General features: G+C 41.3%; 1 protein-coding gene across 3 annotated transcripts in view; it reads left to right on the top strand.

Annotated features, from left to right (window-relative positions):
• OFD1 (OFD1 centriole and centriolar satellite protein) overlaps positions 1 to 26,924 on the top strand; it is a 67,622-nt gene that overhangs the window by 26,421 nt on the left and 14,277 nt on the right. Inside the window, exons 10-19 of one of the 3 annotated variants that reach the window (XM_075590191.1) lie at positions 638 to 757; positions 2,338 to 2,411; positions 9,700 to 9,791; positions 11,742 to 11,931; positions 13,925 to 14,055; positions 17,298 to 17,409; positions 18,009 to 18,641; positions 19,116 to 19,257; positions 20,833 to 20,933; positions 23,694 to 24,515. In XM_075590191.1, coding sequence (XP_075446306.1) covers positions 638 to 757; positions 2,338 to 2,411; positions 9,700 to 9,791; positions 11,742 to 11,931; positions 13,925 to 14,055; positions 17,298 to 17,409; positions 18,009 to 18,641; positions 19,116 to 19,257; positions 20,833 to 20,933; positions 23,694 to 23,719 — 1,621 coding nt within the window. In that variant the 3' untranslated portion in view covers positions 23,720 to 24,515. Of the gene's footprint in view, positions 1 to 637; positions 758 to 2,337; positions 2,412 to 9,699; positions 9,792 to 11,741; positions 11,932 to 13,924; positions 14,056 to 17,297; positions 17,410 to 18,008; positions 18,642 to 19,115; positions 19,258 to 20,832; positions 20,934 to 23,693; positions 24,516 to 26,924 lie in introns of those variants that run through there. The other 2 variants (XM_075590190.1, XM_075590189.1) reach the window with 2 other exon arrangements.

Here is a 26,924-nt window from a genome sequence, read left to right as displayed (position 1 = left end):
GTGACGTCATTTGATGTCACGACTCCATGGTAACGGGCGTTGTATGTCCCCGCGTTGTCATGGAGATGCGTGGACAAGAAGCCGGTAAGTACATTTTACAGAGGCCCGCACCCGCCCAATAAAGTCTCGCCCCCCCCCCTGGTTTGCGCATCGCTGCGTTATGTCATAGCCACAACAGCTCATAGTGGAAGCAAGTCGGTATAGTTGTAGTGTATCTCAGAGAAGAGGGTTAGATGTGCCTTATCTTTCTGTGCTCGAAATGAAATTGAGTTAAAAGGAATATTTGAAAAGAACACACCGCGAAGAGGAGAAAATAAACTGTCTGTTTTGGCAAATGTGTCATGGTTGACTTGTATTGCTGTGTTGCAATTTTAACATGTTGCTAAGTGGGTCAATGGCTTTAATTAGAATATGCGTGTGCGGTTTTGCAAGCATATAAATGTACTTGTCTATGTTTTCGGTAGTATGCTCATATTTTGGTGATCTGCCTTTTAAATGAACAGCTACCTTAAAATAATGAATGGACAGCTGAGGCTGTAAATGATTAACACAGTATTAATATTCAGATTATTTACAGAGTTTATAATAACCGCCTCTTTCATTCTCAACATAATACCCATTCAATGTTTTATTTCAGTGCTCAAAAACTGCAAGAGGATAAAAATAGAAGTGTGGATGATTCGCTCAGGAAAAGAGAGCTGGAAGTGAGGAACATTGAAGACACTTTTAACCAGAAGCTTAAAAATGAGCTTCTTCGGTAAGATGATCTCTTAGGCTAAGATTATACTAGATGCGCGACATACCGCATAGACTCGCGCACACCAGCAGCCCCAGCGAGTTGTGGACTGAACTGCAGACTATTGGGGAGGCATGGCGGGCACGTCTCAAAGCTGGTTCGCCCTCATTGGCTAAACCGCTCACATGACGCTGATGTCACACAGCCGTACTTGAAAAGACGACAAATTTGCCTCTTCAAAACGCGGTTGAGCTATCACGCTCTGTCGTGTGCACACTAGGGGCGGCCTCATAGGCATTATGCAGTTTGTGCTTGTCACGCGCTAGCACAATTGCGCTGACTATAAGCTCAGACTTGCTTTCCTCACCACCATCTACTTTTGCTCTGTATGAAAGCTTTAAGATCACAAACTATTCTTAGAGTCCGATACACACAAGTTTGAAAAAAAGTCCGCTTTGTTTTTGTTTTTTGAGGCAACTTTTTCCCAAACTGCTCCAGCAAAGTAGATTTGATTCAGCCCCAGGCAATAATGGGGTTAGAGGCAGGATACACTGCAATTTATAAAACCTGCATGTTTTTATGTAAGACATTTTACGTTTTTCTGTTTAATATATCATGAAAGACTATCCATAAAAAAATAACTTTGTTAACCTTTACCTAAGTAAAGTTCTGTGCCTTTGCGGGACCAATTGAGAACAGCGGGAGGTACTGTTACGAAAGAGGGTGATTTAAATATGCTTTACTTCCTTTTAAAAAATGTTTGAAGAAAGGGGTCCCCGGAGCGGAACCGCATTTATTTCAGCTCTAGGGACCCCCTGCTTCCTGAGATACTTACATCTGAAGCGGCTGCAGGTAGCAGATCCGGCTGGTCACAGAGAATGTCTGTTTAAAGGTGCTGCATCCCAAGGGCCAATAGAAAGCTGCAATCATCTCTTTGCGACTTCCTAATGGTCCGCGTGCCACATAACCTTTAAACAGAGGTGGGATACCGGCATCTCCTTCAAATGTAAGTATGTCGGGGAGAGGAGGGTCCCTGGAACTGAAGTTAACGTGGTTCTGCTCCGGAGATCCCTGCTTCCCACCAACGAGGATATATAATAAAAGAAAAATAATGGTATCAGATTCTTTAGCGTGGCGTGTCCCAAGTGGTAAAAGTAACTGTTGCTGCTAGATAATTGCATTACATTGTATCTTTCAACTATGGACAGTTGAAAGTTCTGGAAATTGCGGTGCTGTGTATGATACTGAAACGTCTTGTATCATAAACAACATCACCACGGTGGCCACACTGCAGTCCCTTGTTCTACTTTTTTAAATGTTCATATCTTCTATATACCGGTACTTAGTTCTTTCTCATAACAACAAAAAATATAAAATGTTCCTAATATTCATTGTGACTTTGAATGCGAGGGCCCCTTCAGTCCTCTGAATTACCCACTGTTACCACAGAAAATATTGCAGCTATAATCAGTATAGTAGATATTCTTTTTCATAAGTTTGAAATTTTTGTTGCCATTAGCTTAATCATTTGAAATACAGAGAAGGTGGGTTAGAAAGTATGTACTGTAATGTTAACGGCTTGTTTTCTCTCCCTGTGCTAGACATCAAATTGAGTTAAAAGAAGAATATTTGAAAAGAACACACGAAGTTAGTGAAGAAGAGAAAAGAAATAAAGGTTAGTCAATTACCAGGTAACATTGTTGCGTTTTCCTCAGAAGTATTGGTAAAGATCCAGGCTACAGTGTTTCAGTATGATGAAATGGAGAAGGGGAGCGCAAAGTTTTTGGTGTGCGCCTCCCTGCCTGGGAGCCCCAGCGTTCAGGCCCCCCCCCCCCCCCTCGCTTGGAACCCGGCGTCAAATGACGTCGCGGGTCATGTCACTTCACATGACCCCGCAGCATCATTTGAAGTGCGTTGTCATGGTGACGCGTCGCTGAAGACTCGGCTGCCAGCAGGTTAGGGACGTTACTGCTTCCTCACGCCTCCCCGACATTTAAATTAAATGCCTTGGGGAAGGGCGCGGGGCCTCTGTAACCGCCGCACCCCCCCTAGCAAATCTTACCACCCCCCAGTTTGCACACCGCTGAAATAGAGGAAACCTTCAGCCGGACATAATAAGGTTCCTGCTCACAGTTAGCTGCTTCTTGTGTCTCACCCTTTCCATGATGTTGCTACAGTCTTATCCTGCCAGTTTCACTGAACCAGCAAACTTGTAATATGGAAGAGTGCTTAAAGCAGCAGTTCCCTCTGGGACCCCTTTATTTCTTATACCTGTATAGGGAGAAGGGGATCTGCGTACCTCAAACACTTTAATTTTAGCTGCGGGTACCACCTGTTTCCCGAAATACTTAATGGAGATGGTGCCAGTTCTTTATGGATGTTTAAATCCCCCTTAACCCCCCCATGTGACGAGGGCCAGTACGAAGCTGTAACGGAGAACGTAGACACGCATGATGCAGGAGATTTAAACCTCCATTTTGCTTCCCCTTGAGGGGACAGTACTAGAAACGTCATCCCAGGTAAGTATCATGAAAACCAGACTGTCCCTGGAGCTGAAATAATGTAATTCAGCTCTGGAGAGTCCCTGCTCCTCTGAACCTGAGATACTTACAGGTGAAGTTGCAGGGCTTAAACCTCCCTCCAGGAAAACAGTGTCTGCCAAATCTCAGGCCAGTAGACCGCCACAACATTTGTTGCAGCTTTCTGTTGACCGGCCCTTTAAATCCACTTTAAAAACCAAGAATTTATGCCTGTGACTATACCTGAAAATATCTTGGGGTTTGCTGGAGCCAAAAAAAGCTTTGTTCACAAGTCTTCCTTCCCCCGTGCCAATCTTATATCTAAAAATGTTTTTAAAAGCTGGGCATTAAGGGTTGGAGATGCTACTTTAAAATGTATTGTATGATTTATTACAATAAATGTAATATTTCATTGTATTTTGTAATGCGTGATCAGTATTGATCAATTAACCCGCCACTCAACCCTGATGTAACAGGAGTGTTCCTCCTAATTTATAATAATATATTAATACATCCCATCTGCAGCCTCCTCCCATCCCACACCGCTTCCCAACTCTCCTCCTGCCTTTCTTGACTCTTTTTCCGCTATCTCGGAGGAGGATGTATCACTGCTGATCTCCTCTTCTCCCTCTACCACTTGCCTTCTTGATCCAATTCCCTCCCATCTCCTAAAACCTCTTGCTCCTACTATAATCCCTATGCTCACACAGATTTTTAACTCTACTCTGGTACCTTTCCATCCTCCTTCATGCATGCAACCGTTATACCATTTCTCAAAAACAGCAAGCTTGACCCTACCTGTCCTAACTATCGACCTGTCTCCCTCCTGCCTTTTGCCTCCAAACTCCTTGAACGTCTTGTATTCTCTCGATTGCTCCACTTTCTCAACACCTACTTCCTTCTAGACCCTCTACAATCAGGATTTCGCACTGCTGACTCCACAGAAACAGCCCTCACTAAAATAACTGATGACCTCCATGCTGCCAAAGACAGAGGTCATTACACTCTGCTCATATTACTCGACCTCTCTGCAGCATTTGACACCGTGGACCACCCTCTTCTCCTTCACATTCTCCATACTCTTGGTATTCGTAACAAAGCTCTATCCTGGATCTCATCCTACCTCTCCCATTGTACTTTCAGTGTCTCTCTTGCTAACACCTCCTCCTCCTTTATTGATCTCTCTGTGGGGGTACCCCAGGGCTCTGTGCTGGGACCCCTTCTCTTTTCTCTTTACACACTCCCTAGGTGACCTAATCACATCTTTTGGGTTTAAATATCACCTCTATGCTGACGACACACAAATTTACCTTTCAACCCCTGACCTTACACCTGCTATACAGACCAAAGTTTCTGGATGCCTCTCTGGAATATCATCCTGGATGGCCATCCGCCGACTGAAACTTAACATGGCAAAAACAGAGCTCTTTATACTTCCTCCCAAACCTGGCCCTACCACCTCCTTCCACATTACTGTGGGAAATACGATCATTCACCCATAGCGCAAGCACGCTGCCTAGGGGTCACACTTGATTCCTCTCTCATATTCAAAACATTTCTAAAACCTGTCGCTTTTTCCTCCACAATATAACAAAGATACGCCCTTTCCTCTGTTGCTCGGCTGCTAAAACTCTGACTCAGGCCCTCATTCTCTCACGTCTCGACTACTGCAACCTCCTGCTGTCCGGCCTTCCTGCCTCTCACCTGTCTCCCCTACAATCTATCCTAAACGCTGCTGCCAGAATCACTCTACTCTTTCCTAAATCTGTCTCAGCATCTCCCCTCCTGAAATCCCTCTCCTGGCTTCCGATCAAATCCCGCATCTCACACTCAATTCTTCTCCCCACTTTTAAAGCTTTACACTCTTCTTCCCCTCCTTACATGGTGTAAAAAGACCAGGCGCTTACCTTGAGTTATTAAACAATGATAGGCTTACAATGAAGCCGTCAAACCAACTGTGGCTCTCTAATTTTCTGAGCCAGCAACAGAATCCCTTCTGCTTCAACCCCAGAAAAAGGGTTAATCCAGAGCCCTTAAAGAGACGTAAAAACAAACAGGCAATGGGGGAGCAAGGGATTAGATGGGCATATAAAATGACCTTGAAAAGTTGTTAGAAGTCTTGATTAGTTACATGCAGTGGTGGATTAATTAGATACACATAAATACTTACACGGCCATGTGTAAGTAAACACAATGATTGGTAACTTTCACAGGGCGAAATCTCTCTCTCCCAGCAGTGATGGATAATTGGTATGGTGAAAGGGGATATAAAAATATATATATGTGTATAATACTGTACTCACACGGCCCAGTGTGAGCAGTTGCAGGGATTTGGTTTCTTTTTAGGTTAACATTAACCCATCCACATCTGGTGGTCAGCACAATGGGGGCTGTCCTCAGGTTCCAGATTGACACAGGACTCTTTTGTTGTCAGGTGGGCTCTCCCCCCCGGTGTTGTGATGTGTAAGTTATGTGGGAGGGGAAAACGAGTGAGGCACGGTTCACTTGTATATAGTAAATAAAATGAATTTATTAATAGTAACAACGGGACTCACATAGATTACAAGTAGACCCCTGGCCTCCTCACGTGGTCCAGGATCAGGTGTTATTAAGCAGCTATCACAGCCGGTCCCGCGTCCGGGATTCAGGAAGGAAGACTCTCCTGCTCGGCTGGAAATGCTGCACAGTGATCTGACTACGGAAGCCTCAGTGGGTCAGTTTCAGCAGATGAATAGAGCAACGCGTTTCGCCGACGGATCGGCTTCCTCAGGCTCAAATGAGTCCTGTGTCAATCTGGAACCTGAGGACAGCCCCCATTGTGCTGACCACCAGATGTGGATGGGTTAATGTTAACCTCAAAAGAAACAAATCCCTGCAACTGCTCACACTGGGCCGAGAGAGATTTCGCCCTGTGAAAGTTACCAATCATTGTGTTTACTTACACATGGCCGTGTAAGTATTTATGTGTATCTAATTAATCCACCACTGCATGTAACTAATCAAGACTTCTAACAACTTTTCAAAGTCATTTTATATGCCTATCTAATCCCTTGCTCCCCCATTGCCTGTTTGTTTTTCCCCTCCTTACATCTCAGCCCTAATTTCTCGCTATGCACCATCCCGACTCTTGCGTTCTTCTCAAGGATGTCTTCTTTCTACCCCCTTTGTATCTAAAGCTCTCTCCCGCCTTAAACCTTTCTCACTTTCTGCCCCGCACCTCTGGAATGCCCTTCCCCTCAGTACCCGACTAGCATCCTCTCTATCCACCTTTAAGACCCACCTTAAGACACACTTGCTTAAAGAAGCATATGAATAGCACTGTGGATATTCTGAACACATGATACATAAAGCTTGGCCCCCTGCAGACGCACTTACCAGAACTCCCTCCTACTGTCTCTGTACGTTCTCCCTACCTACCAATTAGACTGTAAGCTCCTCGGGGCAGGGACTCCTCTTCCGAAATGTTACTTTTATGTCTGAAGCACTTATTCCCATGACCTGTTATTTATATTATTTGTTATTTATATGATTACAACATGTATTACTACTGTGAAGCGCTATGTACATTTATGGCGCTATATAAATAGACATACAATACAATAATTATTCCCATAATACTTTTTTGATGATTGGAGAGTTCTATATATCACATTGTAGATTCTGTGATGTGGATGAGCAGTTCACCACAATTGTGTTGTGCTAAAATAAGAGACGGGGATGGTGCACATGCACAAAGTGGCGAATGAAAGAAATTACAGTAATGTGTTCCATTGTTCTGATGCAAAGGCCAAGGCTGCAGTACTTCTTAGAAAGTTTCCAGTGAGATCTGGCCTCCTTTACAGGGTGCCAGAAGGATTAGGCTGTTCTTTCCTGAAGGGTCATAGAATTTGAGATTTGCAAGCTTGTGTTTTAATCCGTAATCTCAAGGGCATGTTTGCAATATATTACAACCTTGTTAGCGCATACAGATATATAGTAATTTGAGCTTTAAGCAGCTGTTAATATTTCACAGCTGTTACTGTTAAATGTGCTAAATTCAACTTAATTCTGCACAGACATTCGAACATTTTCCACACAGTCAGACTTTCTGTTGTGTAAACTTCATAGTTGTTTTTTCTTCTCTCCGCTTTTTACTCTTGAGTTGCTTTGAATTTTATGGAGGTTATTGTTTAAACTCTGATAGCGCCGTTCAGGGCACTGTAATGAGTAGGGCAGAAGATATTGGGTATTTTAATCAATCTGGCACACAAAGGGTTAACATTGGTTTCAATTTACCTAAAAAAATACAAGAATTGGTTTATGGCCTGTCAAGCCAGGCCTGTGTTGTACAGGACTGATAGAATCTAGAGAGAGGGGCATCTGTTTTGCCAGAGATGGAATTAAAATAGGGTTTACTTGACGCTAGAATAAACGGGACACTTTTTTAAAGTTACCTTCAAAGACATTCCAAAAAGAGTACATGGATTAAATATGAAGATATCATGGACCTGACATCTATTCTGAAGAATAACGAATAGATGTTCATAACAGTTGCAATAAGATGGATGCTATAAGGCCAAACCCTTAATGTTTATTAGGTGAAAAGGAACAGATATCCATTTGTTGATCAAACTTAGGAGCAAGTCGGTCAAAACCAGTCTCGCTACATTCAGCAAATTCGCCTGAACTTAGTGATATGAACGTTATTCAAGTAATTATAGGGATAAAGTTATGTCTCTTAGATATTTAGGCAGGCTTTAAACAGTGCTAGACATTTTTTTTCCTTTTAGGTCGTAAATGATTTATGGGGGTGGGCTTATGTTGGTTTCAATAGTAGAAGAATAGTACATAAGTCTTTCCATGGTATTATGAAAATCAGAATTCAACAGAGGTATGTTTTGGGAGCAGACACCTGAATGTTCATCTTCTTTATGCCAGTGACCTCTCTGGGAAGAACCTATGACGTTGTAACATATAGGGAATTCTGTTATGTTAATCCTTTTATTTTAATAAACTGGTCTGCATTTATTATAACTGTATGTTCTTGTAATATTTTTTCTGTAATCTAAGCACTCTATTCTTTTGGATATTAAAGTAAAACTTTAATAATCAATGCTTTGGGCTCTAATTGAACTGTGGCACGCTTTGTAGAGAATAAAGTACATTTTTGAGCACATTTTGCTATAGCAGATTTTTGTATGTTAAGTGCATAGTTTTTTCTTAATAAACAGGGACTGTTAGACACTGCAAATTACATATTTTATATTTCTTTGGTGGCAGCGGATAATAGAGTACGGGTCAATATTAATTCATTTGAAGTACCTTACGAAAGAGAAAGGTGGGGCACCGAGTTGGCTGTGTATATTAACCCTGGTTGCATATCTAAGGCCTCGGTCATGGTCAGCGCTTATGCTGCTGCTCGGCATTGAGCCCCTGTAGCCGCAATGAGAGCGGCTTTAGCAGGGGCTCGCTTACGCGTGCAGAAGCGCAAGGCTTAGAATTTTTTTTAATTCAAGCGCTCAAGGGAGCGCAGGGCCGGTCACGTGAGCGTTTCACCCAATGATGGCGAACCAGCTCCGTGACGTCACTGGCCCGCCCCCCGACACGCCCCCGGACGGCGCGCTAACCAAGGCCAGGGAAGGCACCCACTTTCCCTCAGCCTAAGCGCGCCTCCGCTGAGTCACGCCTCACAAGGGAGCTGTCCAGGACAGATGGTATTTTGGGACGGATTGAGGGGATTTATTGTTCATTTGAGGGACCTTTGTGGAAGATGAAAAGGGGGTCAGCTAGATAGCTAAGCATCAACCATTGTCCCATATACAGGTCATGTGCTCACCGGTGTGCTTTACGTGATGAGCACTATCACAGGGAAACTCATGCTGTATAACTCAGATTGGCACTATTGCAGTTTAACGAATAACCTCCTGTATATAAAGTTGTGAAATGACACACTTCAAACCTGAACTTACATATGTCTATAACTTCTAACTCTGGAAATGAGAACCTTCCTGTATAAATGCCTTATTTTTCCTAGATTGATTGTCTTCTTTATGTAGGTAATATATCGTTGGCAACATTTGTAAGCGTTTGAGAACAAGAAAGAAGGAACCCTATTAAATAACATTCTAATATAGACAATGATAATAATGTTCATAGAAGTCCTTTATTATGCAGATAGTGTTGAAGCACAGAAATCCTTGTGGTGTTAGCACGCAAGAGGTTGTCCGGTGCTGCTTTTAACGGAGATCTTCCCTATTCTCCAACGTGTGAAGTCAAAAATATATTAAAAGATAAAAGCGCACATAGACAGGAAACCAGTCTAATGTAGTACCTTTTAATGATATAAAGTTTTAAATCAAGTGAAAGTAATGCACTCTCAAAAGGCATGAAAATCCAAGCTTATCTGCATACAGTTACTATGTTACATAGCATCTGATGATTTTATCGTTTGTGCCCTATTGTTAGACGAGGCTGCACGGTTACGCGAAGAAGCCATTGTAACCAATATGAAAAAGCAGCAGATTGAACTAGCTTTGTCCCGTACAAAGGAGTTGGAGGTGAGCAATTTTATGATCTAGATCTGAAAACATGCAAGCGAAAGAAAATGCCAAGCACACACACACACTCCTTGGGTAACGCAATGTACAATGAAACAAGTATCTCCTTTCCAGACGCTTTACTGCTAATTCTCACGCTTGAGATCCTTAACACAACTCAAACCAGCGATATGGAAACCGACAAAGCACCATGAGGAGGTATAGAGTAGTTGCATATGTATCAAAATAAAAAAAAATGTACCCATGGTAAATGAACTCGCTACCAGAGAGACCAGCAATGCACACACAGTTGTTTATATCAATGCCAGGTCACACAACAAGCTTGAAGGAATTTCCGTTCAACCCTATAGTCGGTGGTGAACCCCATGGTAGTCAAAGCAGGCACTCTGTAACCTCCGGTGTCGATGTTATGTGATCATGTAGTGTGACAGAAAGAGAAACAAACAAGCGGCATCCCATTTTTATGAACAGTTAGTTCAGACTGCTCAAATTGTCTAGCTTCTCAATCAGGATTTTTCTTCATGGGTTTTCTTCATTTAGATGTACATGCTCAATCTCCTTTAAATGCCAATACTTTGTACGCTGTTTACATTATAGTGATTATCTTGGAAGCACCTCTGTTTGGGAGGCTTCTTGTTTTGAAGTGAGAAACATGTTTCGAATGTTACTGTATCGTTTTCAAATTGGTGTATGTGCAATGTAGAATGTACTATGTAACTGTGTGATGATCATTGAAGTATATACTTTATTCAAATGATTTTTCTCCTTGGAGCTAGTTTAAATGACATTTTCTCTAACACACCATTGCATCCAAATTGCCCTCTCGCTCACGGGTTCTCAACCTCTGAGGGACCACCGGCCAAACCTGGTTTTAGCAATGGCAGTGGGCGCACTTGGGTTAAGCTCTCAGAACAGCTGAGACAGGGCAGGGGATTGGTTTGCATGAAGTAAAAGCTCTGAGACAGGACAGGGGATTGGTCAGGACGTATCAGCCATGAGTTGACTCCTCCCCCTCCCGAGCTGACAGATTTTCTGAGCAGATTCAGTTGATTTTGGAGGCGGGGAGGAGGGAAAAGAGATGGTGGCTGTCTGCAGTTTCTTTGTGGCTGCAGTTTGTGTGTGTGTGCTGTTGTGTTGTATATCTGTGTAGAAGTGCTGTGTGTGTATAGAGCTCCAGTGTGTGTGTGTATGTCAGTGTCAGCAGCAGTGTTTATGGGTGTAGCATGTGTTTGTGTGTGTGTAGAGGTGCTGTGTTGTGTGTGTGTAGAGATGCTGTGTTGTGTGTATAGAGGTGCAGTGGTGTGTGTGGGGGGGGTGTGTGTAGAGGTGCTGTGTTGTGTGTACAGGTGGGGGGGGGGAGAGTGCAACATTTAGTAAGTGGCTGCATTTTTGATTGTGTGTGTGTGTGTGTGTGTGTGTGTGTGTGTGTTCTGTTGTATGTGTAGCAGCAGTTTGTGTGTGTGTGTGTGTGTAGCAGCAGCAGTTTGTGTGTGTGTGTGTGTGTGTGTGTGTGTGTGTACACAGAGGGGGCGGCAGTGTGTGGATAATATAGATAGCTGCAGTGTAAGCGTATATAGAGGTGGTTTCATGTATTTACCATTTTATTTTAATAAAAAAAATCTATATAACTATACAAAAGTGTCTATTATTTATGAAAAATACTACATTTAGCCTATAATAGTAATAATCCCCTCAGAACAGGGCATTACTGGCCAATAATGCCCTGGCTGGGTTAAAGTCCCTCGGCTTCGCCTCGGGCCTTCAACTCTTCCAGCCAGGGCATTATTGGCCAGTAATGCCCTGTTCTTCGAGGATTATTACTTAAGTAACAAGTCGTTGGCTGGCCATAAATGTTTTTACAATCATTGCATTTCTTGTCTTCCCTGTTGTAGTATGGGAAACAGCATGTGAATTCCTTCATTAAGCTTCAGAATTTCTTGATTCTTTCAGATGGAAGTGGACTCTCTGAAGGCACAAATGTCCTTACTAACCAGACAGAATCACCACTTGACTGACAAGCTCAAAGAAACAGTGGACTATCCCCTGATACAGGAGGAAAAGGTGGAACTTCAGACACGTGTTAAATTATTTAAGCAACAACTGGAGGAAATCCGTAATGAAAATAATCTTCTTAGAGAAAGTGAGTGAAAATTTCCTTATTTTGATATTTGTTATGAAGCTGATTCAAGTCAGAATTGTGTTTTGTTGAAGAATGTAACGTAGATTTGGTTCAGGGACTGTTCTCTAACACAATCATGTAACTGGTGTCTATAACACATTTATTTGTTGATGTATAGTGCAATACTATGTATTAGGCTACCATAAACTTTATATCTCCTAAAATTAGCAAATTGTTGTAAAACTTGGTTAAATAAGTATATTTGCTCAACAATGTACATTTTTTTTTATTTTAAAGGCTAATCAAAGTTGCTAGCCCACACTCGTATAGAAAATGACAACTCAAGAGTCAAGGTCTTGAATATAAGGGAGCGCAAAAAACGGAAGAGGACAAATACAAAATCGTGCAATACTGGATCAAAATGTGATGATTAAATATAGAGAATCTCCAAAGAGCGCACTCACGAAGTACCAAAAGATAATGGGCACATCAAAGATAAAGACCTGGACACAGTCTTCTTAAACCAGGTGTATAACTTCTCATCTATTAGATGTTGAAGAGATGCAGTGCTTGTTCCCCCCTCCCCCCCACCCCCCCCAAAAAAAGAGCAACAAGATGGGGAAGATTGTACAGAACACAATATTTATGGCTTAATCTCCAAAAATTGAAACTCACATTTGTGACATTCTTTTAGTGCTTATTATAATGATAGCGGAGTCAGGTAATCCCTACGCGGGAGCCCAATCTCACCCCACTGCCGCCGATGAGCTGGTGCGACGTCAGCCAATCCCGGCGCTTGCGTCTCCTCCCGTCCCACGTGGGCTGATGTAGTGACGTCTCTTCCCTCCAATTGGTTGCTGCTCTATAACTACGCGTTTCGCTTACATGCTTCAGCAGGAGTCATATGCCATAAGACTGACCTGTCTTGGTTACATTCCCTATGCTAGCCAATCCAAAACTGTCTACTACTCTGATTGGCAATTATGAAAAGCTGAGATATTCACCACTGTGTTCTGTATGCTCTGGGCATTAACCCGTAACTGTACAATATGAAAACCACCTCTGAAACAAACAGAAGGTGTTCAAAAATACAAATACAGTATTATATAAACAATTAAAAATTACTTTAAAAAAAATAACCATCTTGCTGCTCTCTTTTTTGGGGGGGGGGAACAAGCACTGCATCTCTTCAACATCTAACAGATGAGAAGTTATACACCTGGCTTAAGAAGACTTCATCCAGGTCATTTAAATGCCTTGGGGAAGGGTGCAGGGCCTCTGTAACCGCCGTACCTCCCCAAGAAATTATTGCGCACCCCTGCAGTATTGCACAATTTTGTATTTCTTTCTTTCTGGTTTTTTTTTTTTTTTTGCGCTACCCTTATTTCCAAGATTGTAACTTAGAGAGAGAGAGATTTCACTTAATTGTTCTAGGATTTCACTTGGGTTTTTTTTGGTCTAGTAATCAAGAGCCAAGACAGAATAAAGCAAAAGAGGTATATTAGCTCATGGTATATACAAAAGCACATAGTAGGATAAACATAATAATACACCAACAGTACGGCAGCTCACACTCGGAGACAAAGCTAACTGAAACATCATCATACTTATTTGTGAGCTCCACAGTATTGAATGTGGAAAGATACAAAAATTGAAGCTGGTATATGGGAGCAGTACACAAAATAAGTTACAAAAAGGTGGATACTGATAACAAACAATAAATAAACCACCACACGCAGGGGGAAAAGGGAAGGCAAAAAGTGACAAGGAATGGCAGCGTTTCGGGGGACAAACCAATCCTCGGGCTGTTCCTTCAGGTTCTACACCACCTGAAGTACTTACCTCAATGAAAAAGCCTTAAGGTGTTAATCGCTTCACAAACCAGCAACAGTAAAAAATCGGGTGTTTGTATTTTTCTTAATGCTGGTAATTCCTGCCACCAAAACATGTCGGTTGATATTTTACATAGGGTCATTTGGAATATCAATTAACACATTTTATATGTCAATTCCAGGAACTACATATCCAACCCCTGAGTTTGTGGCTCTTCAAGCAGAGCTGAGAAGAGTGGAGAATGCTAGAAAATTAGACCAGGGTGAATTTAAAACACACAGGGAAATCTTAGAAAAACAACTGCAAAATGAGGTGTGTTCTGCTCTTTAAATCAGATTGGATTTACTGTAACAAATGTTTGTTCCCACATTATACTCTACCTAGCTTTTAGTTGCGATTTTTCATTTTATTGGTAGCAGTGAAGATTAAAGTGTCTTTACCTCTTGATTTTCTTTTTTTTTATTAAATAGGTGTGAAGAAGGGGGACTCTGGAGCTAAACCACATTTATTTAAGCTCCAGGAACCCCCTGCTTTCCAAGATCCTTACATCTAAAGGTGCTGCCGGTAGCATCTCCGACTGTGCACAGAAAATGTATTTTTAAAGGTCCCGCGGACCAATAGGAAGCCACATCATCATCCCTTGCGCCTTCCTATTGGTCCGCGTGCCACAGGAACTTTAAGCAGAAGTGAGATACCGGGGAGCAGGTGGTCCCCAAAGCTAAAATTAATGCGGTTCAGTTCCAGAGACCAACTCAGGTGGCCAGTCTGCTTCTCACCTGGAGGTGTGTGTGTGTGTGTGTGTGTTTTTGTGTGTGTGTGTGTGTGTGTTTTTGTGTGTGTGTGTTTTTGTGTGTGTGTGTTTTTGTGTGTGTGTGTGTGTGTGTGTGTTTTTGTGTGTAATCAAGGGCAAAAAGTGACCCCATAAAACATACTTAACGCTGCAGAATGTCCTGGTTTCTTTGGGGCACCCCGGTTTGTAGAAAAGCAGGAATATACCAGGAATTACAGCAGACTGCATAAGAGGTTTGATTCAGAAATGCTATATTTTCTTACACTTTATTTAAATCAGATTCCATTTTAAAGCAGGTACCTAATTTACCTCCCAAATCTTTCTGGTTTATATTCTCCTATCCCAGGTGTGCATTCCAGAGATTTAGTAGCTTGATATATTCAACTTCGATAAAGAAGTTGGCTGTATAATTGTTCTGTGTCTTGTGGAACAGCACAGGTTAGTAAATATGGTCCTGTCTTGAAAATAGGAAAAAAAAATAGGAAAAAAACGAAAATGTTCTTGATGTTCAATGTAGGTTGTTGAGCCTTCTGTAAGAAGTACATGTATATTAAAGTGTACATTATCTTTTGGGGTCACATAACTTTTTGAACCACATCAGTTGCATCGTGTGATCACTAACCACAAATATATATCAGCATCTGCCTATTACGGTACCACACAAATATAGCTTAAGTAAAAAAAAAAAGCCATCATTAGAGCAGCAAAATGTACAAAATACCCGCCCCCTTTTTTTTTTTTTAAACAAATCAATTCTGTTTTAGACAGTACTGTCTGCATTTTATTTTTTACTCGTAATGCAATTTATAATATTTGTTTTTGTAGGTACTGATCTTTCTTTAGTTGCTACAGCAACCATTTAGAAAGCCCTCTCTGCTTCCTCTTTTGAAACAGACTCACACAGACCCTTTTGAATTCTGCACTTTGGCAACAAAGTGTCACAAACAGATCTGTTGATGTGTTCCAAACCGCAGGATGTCTATTACTCTGAAAGCTGTAACAATAATGTGTCACACTTAGTAATAATATGGTACATATCAGCTGTAGCATTTCACAGACTGCAGAACAAAGTTAGAAGGCGGCCATTTAGTTAGGCACACAATCAGGATTTTTACAGCACCACATGATTGCCAGCTTATGTAAGAATGTAGAATTTATACATTGCCACATGCTTTAAATATAAAAGTAATTAAAAGAGAGCGAGAGAAAAAAGGGGGGAATGTGGTAGTGCTGCTTTACATTTGTGACTGCGCCAAGTAAACTGCTGTCATGGATACAATATTATTGCTTTTATTGATGACCCAGAATACATTTTCCAGAACTAGAATTAAAAGTTGGCCTCAAATTTTGGAAACTATTCTATGTACTTTCAGGGCAAGAGCAGCTGGCACTTGTTTTAGTGGAGATAATCCATGTTTATGAACACATCTGTGCTAAAGGAATATGTAGTGCATTGTTAAACTCCGTAGCACTGAAGAGTATAAACGTGCCATATTATTATTATATTTTTGCCCACTTCCAAATTGAATGGCAATTCTCACTTTTAGCTAACTTCTCAAGTAGTAGTTACATAGTAGATGAGGTTGAAAAAAGAGGTACGTCCATCAAGTTCAACCTATGCTAAATTTAGACAACAGATATAGGATAAAGTATCTATTCTTACTCATTGATCCAGAGGAAGGCAAACAAAAAAAACCAGAGTCATATCATCCAATGATATCTCATAAGGGGAAAAATAAATTCCTTCCTGACTCCAAGAATTGGTAATCGGATTAATCCCTGGATTAACATCCTTCCCATGTTTACTTATTTGGTATATCCCTGTATACCTTTCCCATCTAAAAAGATGTCCAACTTTTTTTGAACAAATCTATTGTATCTGCCATCACAGTCTCCATGGGTAATGAATTCCACATTTTAACTGCCCTTACTGTAAAGAACCCTTTCCTTTGTTGCTGGTGAAATCTCCTTTCCTCCAAGCTTAAGGGATGGCCCGAGTCCTTTGTACTGCCCGTGGGACGAATAGTTCTTTTGAAAGCTCCTTGTACTGTCCCCGAATATATTTGTATATAGTTATCATATCCCCTCTTAGACGCCTCTTTTCTAATGTAAATAAATCTAATTTAGCTAGCCTCTCCTCATAAGTTAGAATGTCCATCCCCTTTATTAATTTGGTGGCTCTTTTCTGCACTCTCTAGTTCCATAATGTATTTTCTTAGGATTGCTACCCAAAATTGTACTCCATATTCGAGGTGTGGTCTTACTAATGCTTTGTAAAGGGGCATAATAATGTTTACTTCCCTTCCATCCATTGCCCGTTTGTCAAGTAAGTTGGTCTCCAAAACCAACAGCATTCTGAGCATTGAAGGTTTTGAAGTTTTGGGCCAAGATTAAAATGTCTTGCATTTATGATCAGCCCCTGTCACTCCACTGATGGCTGCCAGTAAAAGATTCCATGTGGAACCTATTGGCTGTAAATTGGAGGAAAGGCAGGAACTCATGGCTGTAATAAAAAAAAAAATGCATTTAATTTTAGCAAAATGGGTGTCACTTACTCTGCAGTGTATTTCATTTTGAGAAGAAACGTTAGTTGCAGCATTAGCTGTGCAAATACTTTGTTCGTTAATAGTTTGTCAGAATTTCAAATAACCTACCCCCATATTTTTAAGCAAACTTTTTATTAGGGCAGAAATCTCATGTTTCACATGCAAATAACAAAAACGTCGCTGACGTGCCTTAAAGTCATTACTATACTCTTGTGCAGGTTGAGCGATGTGTAGAAATGAAGACCCAGTTATCAAATTGTGAAGATGCTGCAAGAAGATTAAGTGCCCAAATAGAACAACTGGAACTTCAACTACGACAAACACAGCTAGGTTTGACCTTTAATCATGTTTTTAAATATGTTTTTAAAATAAGGACAGAACATAGAACACAGAGCCCAAATGCTACTTCCAATGACACAAATACACAGTAAAGTACCTATAATATATCTAAAATAAAAACATAGGGTCATTTAGTTTGATGCTTTGGCCAAAGTATCTTAAGCCTGCCCACCAAATGCCAAGGTAGACCAAATCTGTGCAGGTATAATAAGCTCCTTATTTTCTAAGTCTCAGCAGTGCTAGTAATTTATCCACGTAATATTATTTTTAAAAGATTGTGGAAGAGTGTCATCAGAATGCCACAAATGGATGTCACCTTTTCGTAAATCCGACTTTTCATTTCTAACCTTTCATATATGAAGAATAATCAGCTTTGACGATTGTAATGCAGTTTTTGCCTGCTTCAGTTGATTTGCTTTAAAATCACATAGTCTCTCTTTTATGTAATTGTTTTAGACTTTCTCCTATCTGATAATCCTGTACACATCATAGCTTGGTGAAAAAAAAATAGATGAATCAATAATCCAGTATTTGGCATTACCTTATCTTTCTAAATTGCTTCCTTCTGTGTGATTATCTTGCTTGTGCAGCTCTAGAAAATGAAGTGTATCGCAACCCCAAGCCATCGCTGGTTGACCGCTCTGTGTTAGATTTCACCGCCGACAAGATTGTGCCTCCTGATATTTATGTAGATAAAGCGGTGCTGAAAAGCCAGCCTTTGTTTGATTCCTTTGTTGGAGCAGGTGGCGTGTCAGATCCCAGGTATCGTCAGCCCACAGGTACTCGCAGCAGCTCTCCAGATTCTGACCTTGAGTTTGTTGCCAACTCCAAGATCCGAATCAAGGAACTTGAGAAAGAGGCAGAATTCTTGGAGGAGGCCTACCGCAACTACCAGCACAGAGTCACCCACGCGGTTACCACTAAGAGCAACCCTCAAGCTCATGTTCCACCCTCCTCCCTTCCAAGAGGTCTTCTAACCACTGTTTCAGCTGCTCTTCCGCATAAGGTGACCTTTGCAGAGGACAACCTCACAACACATCAGCAGATCCTGGTAACCAGACTGAAAACACAGAAGTATGGAGAAATAATGTCGGCTGAGGAAGACTCAGTGGCTGACACCACTCCACTAAGGACAAAGGTATCCTCTGCACGAAGACTGTCTTCAACCCCAATATCCAAAGCTGACCCAGACTTACGTAACAGAGAAAATGTATTTTTAGAAGGTGAGGCATTGTTTTTACACACAGAGTTCTACTTAGCAAATAAAAAATATTGGAATGTAAGATTTATAGCATATACTGAATGTATAAAACAGATTGATACAAGCACTGTTTGCTATGCAAATGTATACATTTAATCTGACTTCAATCACACTATACATGTGCTCTCATTGGTTGAAGGTTCCTTGTTTCAGACAATAGGAGCCATAGGAGGGTAATTTAAGACTCTGCTATTCGCATTCTGCTGATAACCAGTTAGAGGAAACCAACATAAATTGCAGGAAACTCAGAAACAAACCAATAAATAGTAAAGGAAATATATTATGAATGGTAATCATATCAATAATTTCACCTTCACTATTGCCCACAGACTTTTTGAAACCCGTTAATGGCTCTGCTTTGTCTAGATCATTGGCTTCCAGTCATATATTTTTTTCCTTCCAAAGTTGCTCATCTCATACACACCTCTCATTACAGATAAGGACGGCTCTTATATTTCTTCATCTCCTCACAGTCCTAATCATCGAATCTCTCCCATACCAAAAATTGGAAAGCTTTCTGCACACATCTGTGATGTTCCCGACCTTCCCCTGGAGGCAGACAATGAGCAGCTTTCCAGGTGAGAAAGCAAATGATCACTTTTACTGCACATTCTCTCTCTACAAATTGCACTAATATTTGTATATACCCTGCTCTAATGTGACTATGAAATCTCCCACTAACTTATTTATTTTATTTATTTATAAAATATTTTACCAGGATGTAATACATTGAGAGTTACCGCTCGTTTTCATGTATGTCCTGGGCACAGCGTTAAGACAAATAATACATGGTTACAAATACAGTTACATAAATGAACAGGGTATACATTATATACAAGACCTTGCATGCACAGTTAGAGATAATATATATTATGGGCGTGTGAAATAGTTACAGACCAGATTAAAATGTGAGACAGCCTTAGATTTGAAAGAACTTAAACTGGTGGTGGATGTGAGAGTCTCCGGTAGGTTGTTCCAGTTTTGGGGTGCACGGTAAGAGAAGGAGGAACGGCCGGATACTTTGTTGAGCCTTGGACCATGAACAGTGTTTTGGAGTCTGATCTCAGGTGATAAGTGCTGCAAGTGGTAGGGGTGAGGAGCTTGTTCAGGTAGCTGGGTAGCTTACTTGTGTGTTTGCCCACTATGCCTGTAAGTAGCAGGCTGTCCCTAGGGCAGCTGTTTTTTTTTTGAGTGTGAGTTTTAAATAAGAATGTGAGTTGGATCTGTTTGTATATTGTTTGTTGTCTTTACTGGGAAGTTGGCTGTATGTTTTAACTTCACTATTATGTGATTAAAAGTAGAGTTCGTGTATTCTCTTGCCTCACACAGCCACTGCTGTTTCAGTGGAGAAGGGGTCGGTTTGGACTACTGTGGGCTCTGTGAGGCTAAGAATTGTAGATCTCGGGCACATCCAGAACCTGTGCCACCTCAACTCCTATGCTGCACGAGCAGGGCAGAACTGCACCACAGAAGCACCTAATGCCCCCCCCTCCCCCTGCAAGATGTAGCGATTTAGGCGGTACTCGATAGCAGGACACCTATTCGGAGGAATAGAATAAGATTTATAAAACAGGCAGGAGTCGTCGTATTGGAGAGACAGGTGGGATTAGGAAAATGTTTCTAGTTGTTTTCAACAAACAATATTTTCTAAGTCACTCAAAAGTGATTGCCAGAAGTTATCTCAGACCTGCTTTGCAAGTTAGTAATGACCACTAAGATGCTGTCATCGCTGCTTCTTTTCTTTTTAATTAGTTCCTTAGTAGCACTAAGCCAGTGGCATATTAATTTTCCTCCATGTCTTGAAATGTTTACTACTTGCCTAAAGCAATATGAATTGTACATCCCATAGTGCTAATTTCTGCATTCTCTGGGGCAGGGATTAACTTCTCTTAATGTTTAGTTTATCCCTGTATTGTACTTTTTTACAATGTTAATCAGATATTCAACTATGAAAATATGTTAAATTGTAGCATTGCTAAGTGCTTTAACTCCAATAAATGTTGCATTTTGGGAGTGTACAGAGCAAGCTTGTTATAAATGGATTCCTGATTCCTACATGGCAATACGGTTCTATTCAATTTAGTTTGAAAAATGTCTACATGTGGCGTATACCAGAAAGCTTTTTGTAGTAACATTCTTGTAATTCCCTTTAGTCTTCGTCTGACATCTGCTGACTGTCATGAATTAACAGACCGTTCAAAACCACAAAAGTTAAACTTTGAAGACTTGAATCACTCCGATTCTTCTCTGCAAGGTAAGATACGTTGATTGTTTTACAGAAAGGCAGGAAATAAACCAGAAGTCAAAAAAGAATTTTGATGCAGCTGCATTAGCAAAATAACTCAGCCTTCGGCTGCGCTTATAGCGATGAGACGTCGCGTCAAAACAATTGCATTGCCGCCGTCGCGTGCGCTTATAGTAAGCGCGACATGACGGCTTGGTCGCGATCACTGGAAGCATCTCAATTTGATTTTTCCAGCGACCGCAGCCTGACGTTGCCCGGCACTATAAGCGCAGCCATATACAGCTTTGTAGGTTTGGGGTTTGAAGGCTTATATTTATACAGACATACCCCACTATACGGACCTTCACTTTACGGACACGCCCGAGTATGGACGTATTTACTATAGCACCATTCTCCTGTGTCCGTACGCTCGCTTCGCAAGTACGGACACTTATTCTGCCCTACAGACCGCTGTACTTGTGTGACGCGCTGATTCCTCTCGCCCAATTGGAAAGCGGCAGCTCGCGCATGCGCCTGTGAGTAGGACACGGGCACGTCCTGAACACCAATACCAGCTCCCTACCTCTACCGAAGTGAAAAAAGGGAGTGCTTCACTTTAACTACATTTTCGCTTTACATACATGCTCTGGACCCATTGCGTACGTTAATGCGGGGTATGCCTGTATACCTTTTGTTATGTACAGTGGTGTATGTGCATTGCCAATATTTTGATTTGGAGCCACGGTGCAATATTTTAAAACCAGTGTCAAGACAGTGTCAAGTTTCTTAACCTCCTCAAAGACTGAACGGTGCCATCATTGTGGGTCAGACAATTATATGTAAGCAATCAGTGTTCTGTTTTTCATTGTTTAATTTATTTACAAGGAGTGGGGATGCTGAACAAGCAATATAAAAGCACCTTGGCTATTGCAACAATGCAGTGAATGTGATGATAATAGCAATGCGGGTGCTGAGCATAGACAATACATGCATGCTTCGGAAATTGAGGTCTATCACGACGCACACACGTTTATTAAAATGTGGCTAGTCATTTTTAACCACTGCTTCACAGTGAAAAGGTTAATATGGTACCATCTCTAACTGCTATTACCCAAAATACGTATAAACCACTCTTTGGTTAGCAAATAATAATGTTTAGATTGTAAAAGTAAAGGTTCCTTCTTTTGTCTAAAGGGATTCCTCGTTAGCAAGCTCTATTTCTATGTTATGTTGACACAGAACGCACAAGTTTGGCAACAGCTGCTTTAGTTGTGTCTGAGCCTGATGAACTCTGAGGCTGCGGTCAAGCAGGGTGCAAGTGACGTTACACGCTCTGCTCGGCTGGGTGATTTGTGACCGGCTAGGTGCGTGCGTGGGGGGGGGGGGAGCAACGTGTTGGAGGCGCGGCCATGACGTCACGGAGTTTGTTCGCCCTCATTGGTCAAGCCACTCACGTGACGCGCCAGCGAGCGCACAAATCACATTTGCTTGCTCTGCAAGCATCTAAGCGCCGTGCATGCATGGGCTCTCGCTCATGCTGGCAACACACATTGCAGGAATGTGTTTCATCGCGTGAGCGCCTGCTCGGCTTCACCCTGGACGAGCCCTAAGGCCGTGTCCATGCTGATGCTTGTTTGCACGAGCTGAGCGACGAATCACATTGGGGTAATGTGATTGTGTATGGTGCACGTGAGCGTTGGCCGGAGAGCTGCATGCCGAGCCAAAGGCCAGGAATCGCCCCTACTGCGAGCGTGACGAAACGGCGCTCCGTCTCGTGCTCGATAGCAGGCAGCATGGACGTGGCTTTAGGACTCAGAAGTTTTCAGAGCATCATACAACATCACTCACAATAACACATGCAGCTACAGTATCTGGAAAGACCCACTCCCCCTAATGTCAATTAGCTATAAAAGTTAGTTATAAAACTGTTGCCTTGGTAAAACAAATTTAGTTTTCTAACCGTTTGATTATTTGTCACACACACCTAAAAAAAAAATGAACTCTCTCTCAGCTGGAGCAGCGGAGTTAGTTAAACCCTTGCTTGGCACACTACACATAAAATGCACCCTTTTCATTGCTACATCTTGCTGTATTCCGATGTAATGCCTCTTGGCTCGATTCTCATTCCCCTGGATGCATTGGTTGCCTGCTGAGAGAGCCTGCCTTTACATTTATGGATCCTGGAATATGAACCACAACTATCCTGGGTATGTGTGCCCATGCTACAATTCTCTTCAGCTCGTTCCATAGTTGTCCTCTGCGTGTTACACCTTGTCAGTTTATATACTGTATATGACTGCAACCAGAATTAATATTTTATTGGTTTCCCAACGAAGTACTAATAAAGTACAAGGAAGTGTGCAATTGCCTTTAGCTTTATCACATTTATAGCTCATGTACTTTCCTCGCAATTCCAATCGCTGTGTACATAATGTTATCCCAGATGTGCTCTGCAACCTACATTATTAGGCTGCATTGCTGATCCACAGTCTCAAGATCAAAGTCCTGAAGTCTTCTTTATAATTCCTTCATGTTGAATTGAACCCAAGGGACTGCTTCTACTGTTAACATTAGGACATTAATCCTACTATAAAAGACAAAAATTCGCAATGGTACATCCAATATGATAAAAAATATACAGGGTATAGTGAAATACTTATCTGTTTGCCATCTCATAAGTAAGGGTCATTTAGAAAATTCTCATTCCCTCCTCCCCACTTTTTAAGTAGCAGGCTTTTTCATGCACCCGTGGAAGACCGGTCTATTGAGACTGTCCTCTCTCCATTACAGAGGTAAATGAGAATTGTCACAGGTAGTGTAAGGACCTGCAAAGGGGCCGTCCCTTGGCTGGGCTCCAGGCTTATAACGCTTTGGCCAAAGAGTGGAACGATATTACCCTTACTTATGAGAAGACATCCAGATAAGTATTTAACTATACAGTATATTTTGGGGCATATTGGATGTAGCATTGGGATTTTTTTTGTCTTTAGTTGTATACATTTGGTCACACTCAGTAGCACTCCTTTTGACAGAAATATATATGGTGTGGTGGGTTTTTGGGTTAGAGGTTGCAGGTGTTGTGTATGTTCATTAATCCTACTATTTTCATATATTCTCCGATGCTGAAATTGCCTTTTGTATTGATCTACTTCATGAGCAATCTTTACCTGCTTTTTTATTACAAGACTTTCTTCACTGCATGAAATGTCAGTTCCGAAAATTGTATTTACTGGGCTGGTTGTTCTCTTGTACCGATTTATTATCCAGCTATAGTTATGAAGATCTTGGACTACTCTGGATAAATCCTGATTCAACTTCTTCTGAGACTTTATTGTTAACAACTAGTCGTCCAGATAAGGAACAATGCTGATCTTTCTTTAATGCATCTGCAATGACTACTATGGTTCTTGTAGACATAATGGGTGCCTATGTCAATCTGAAATTGAGAGCTGCGAATTGAAAGTGATACATTTTGTTGTGGATCTGGAATGGAAATCTGAAAAAGGCTTGTACAGGCATACCCCGCATTAACGTACGCAATGGGTCCAGAGCATGTCTGTAAAGCGAAAACGTACTTAGTGAAGCACTACCTTTTTTGCACTTATCGATGCATGTACCGTACTGCAATCGTCATATACGCGCATAAGTGATGTAAATAACACATTTGTGACAGGCTCTATAGTCTCCCCGCTTGCACACAGCTTCGGTACAGGTAGGGAGCCGGTATTGATGTTCAGGACGTGCTGACAGGCGCATGCGTGGGCTGCCGTTTGCCTATTGGGCGATATGTCCTTACTCGCGAGTGTACTTAAAGTGAGTGTCCTTAAACCGGGGTATGCCTGTATATGTGAATCTCTAAAAAAGCGCCCTTCAGATCTATCGACACCATAGTTCTTTGGTTGTCGAATGCTTATGACTGATTTTACTGACTCCATTTTGAAGTGCTGTGACCTAACATATTTGTTTTGATCCAGGATAGGACTAAATTGTCCTGAGGTTTTGGGAACTAGAATTAGATTTTAATAAGTTCCTGAACCGCATTTGTTCCTTTCAAAGAGTTTCTCAATTCACTAGACTCTGCATTACCTGTAAAAAGTAATAAAACGTTTCCTCGCTTAACTTAAACCTCGCAGGACTTAAACAGAAGAAAATTAAATAAAAACAAAGCACACGGAGGAAAGTATAAAAGATTGTATTCCAATACAAAAAGTATATATTCAAACTTATGCATAGGTAAATAATATTGAGCTCTAATAATAATGTCCATACTCTAAATCGGTTCAGTCAGTTATAGTATTTGTAGTGACCATGAGGACACTTGCAGAAACTGGAAGTCTTAAAAGTGACGTCTCGATTACGCATGCTGAGAAGTGGTATTTTGCTGCCGTCACATTGTCAGTTGTCTCCCTTTAACCCAGATGTTCTCAGTATGTGCCGTCTCTTGGGGCTTGTGACTGAATATAGTACCTTTATACCGTCGCGAACACCACTCTGACACCGCCCTGTGGCCGAGTACTAGCTTAGCTCCATACAGTAATACCGCACAGTAAACCAAAGTGCTTGCATTAAGGACTATTTGCCTTTCCAAAGCCCTGTTGGCTCCTTACTTAACTTTACCATAGGATGCAGAATAGTGCCTATATTGTAACATTACATATCAAAGGCAGCAATTCTTCGAATTTATTGGTATCACTTACCTGTCCGCAGTATTCTTTTGCACGTCTAGTTTATGTTCCACTGGCCTTTAACGTTTCCCAAATTTGCTGATAGATTTGCGAGTGCATACAATTGGGGGCTCTTCCTTGCCTACCCTCCTGTGGAGAGATCCCTAGATGTGGATTTCTTTGTGTATATAATACTTATCTCCTAGTGCACCCATCTACTTACCTTCTAGAGGGTTGAGTGGGTCTCTCTCTCTCTCTCTCTCTCTCTCTCTCTCTCTCAGAAAAAAATGGGTATTACTAAAAAAAATTGTTATTGTGATGAAAAATAATGTGTATCTAATCTTCATATAAAGTATCTGAAAACTTTCTAAATTGCAGTTCACAAAAAGGATCCTCTGCTACTTCTTCCTATTCGATCTTGTGAGTAGGGTTGCCAGGTGTCCAGTTTTGAACCGGACAGGTGGTGAGGGAGGCGGAGGTAGGGGAGGTGGAGGTGGGGGGGGGGGGGGGTGAAGGTGAGGGAGGAGGAGGGGATGGTGGTGTGAGGATGAGGGGGTTGCAACAATCTTGGAAGTAGTGGGAGAGAAGCATTAAGATCAGTATAGCTCGCCATGTATGACTGCAGGTATTATTTATAAATGCTCGTGATCCGTTATGTCAATTTTTTTTCTAAATTTCACTCCACGTACAGTATGCACCAATTTCCGAAATAGAATATGAAATGATGCAAACTTGGCGTGAAATTTAGAAAAAATTACAGAATGGTCTGAGAATTTATAAATAACACACCTCCCCGCCGGGTTTGAGTGCGCCACATTTTTCCCCGTTGTAATGTATTGTATGTCTTTATTTATATAGCGCAATTAATGTACATAGCGCTTCACAGTAGTAATACACGTGGTAATCAAATAATTAACAGATAATATAAATAACAGGTCATGGGAATAAGTGCTTCAGACATAAAAGTAACATTAAGGAAGAGGAGTCCCTGCCCCGAGGAGCTTACAGTCTAATTGTTAAGTATGTCCAGTATTGTTTGAGATGCCACCTAGCAAACCTATTTGAGAGGTGAATTTGCTTCTCCCTGTAGAAGTGCTGTCAATAATTGCAATAAAGTTATCTCCCAAACAATGAAATCCCATCAAAAGGAATAGTACTCAGCTTATTTTTTTAAAGAAAAGTCTGCTGCCCGAGAGCTCTACAGGACATTACTGATAATGCAATGGTTCTAGCAACTAGTCTAATAATATGAGATAGTGAACATCCCATCTTTAAAGCTGCAGTTCAAGCTGCCATTTAATAAATATATATATATATATATATATATAATAAAAAAAATTCCTATTCAATATGTGCA

Source organism: Ascaphus truei, chromosome 3 (genome assembly GCF_040206685.1).
Source record: "Ascaphus truei isolate aAscTru1 chromosome 3, aAscTru1.hap1, whole genome shotgun sequence".
NCBI lineage: Eukaryota > Metazoa > Chordata > Amphibia > Anura > Ascaphidae > Ascaphus > Ascaphus truei.
This window is presented reverse-complemented; position numbering and strand designations above follow the sequence as displayed.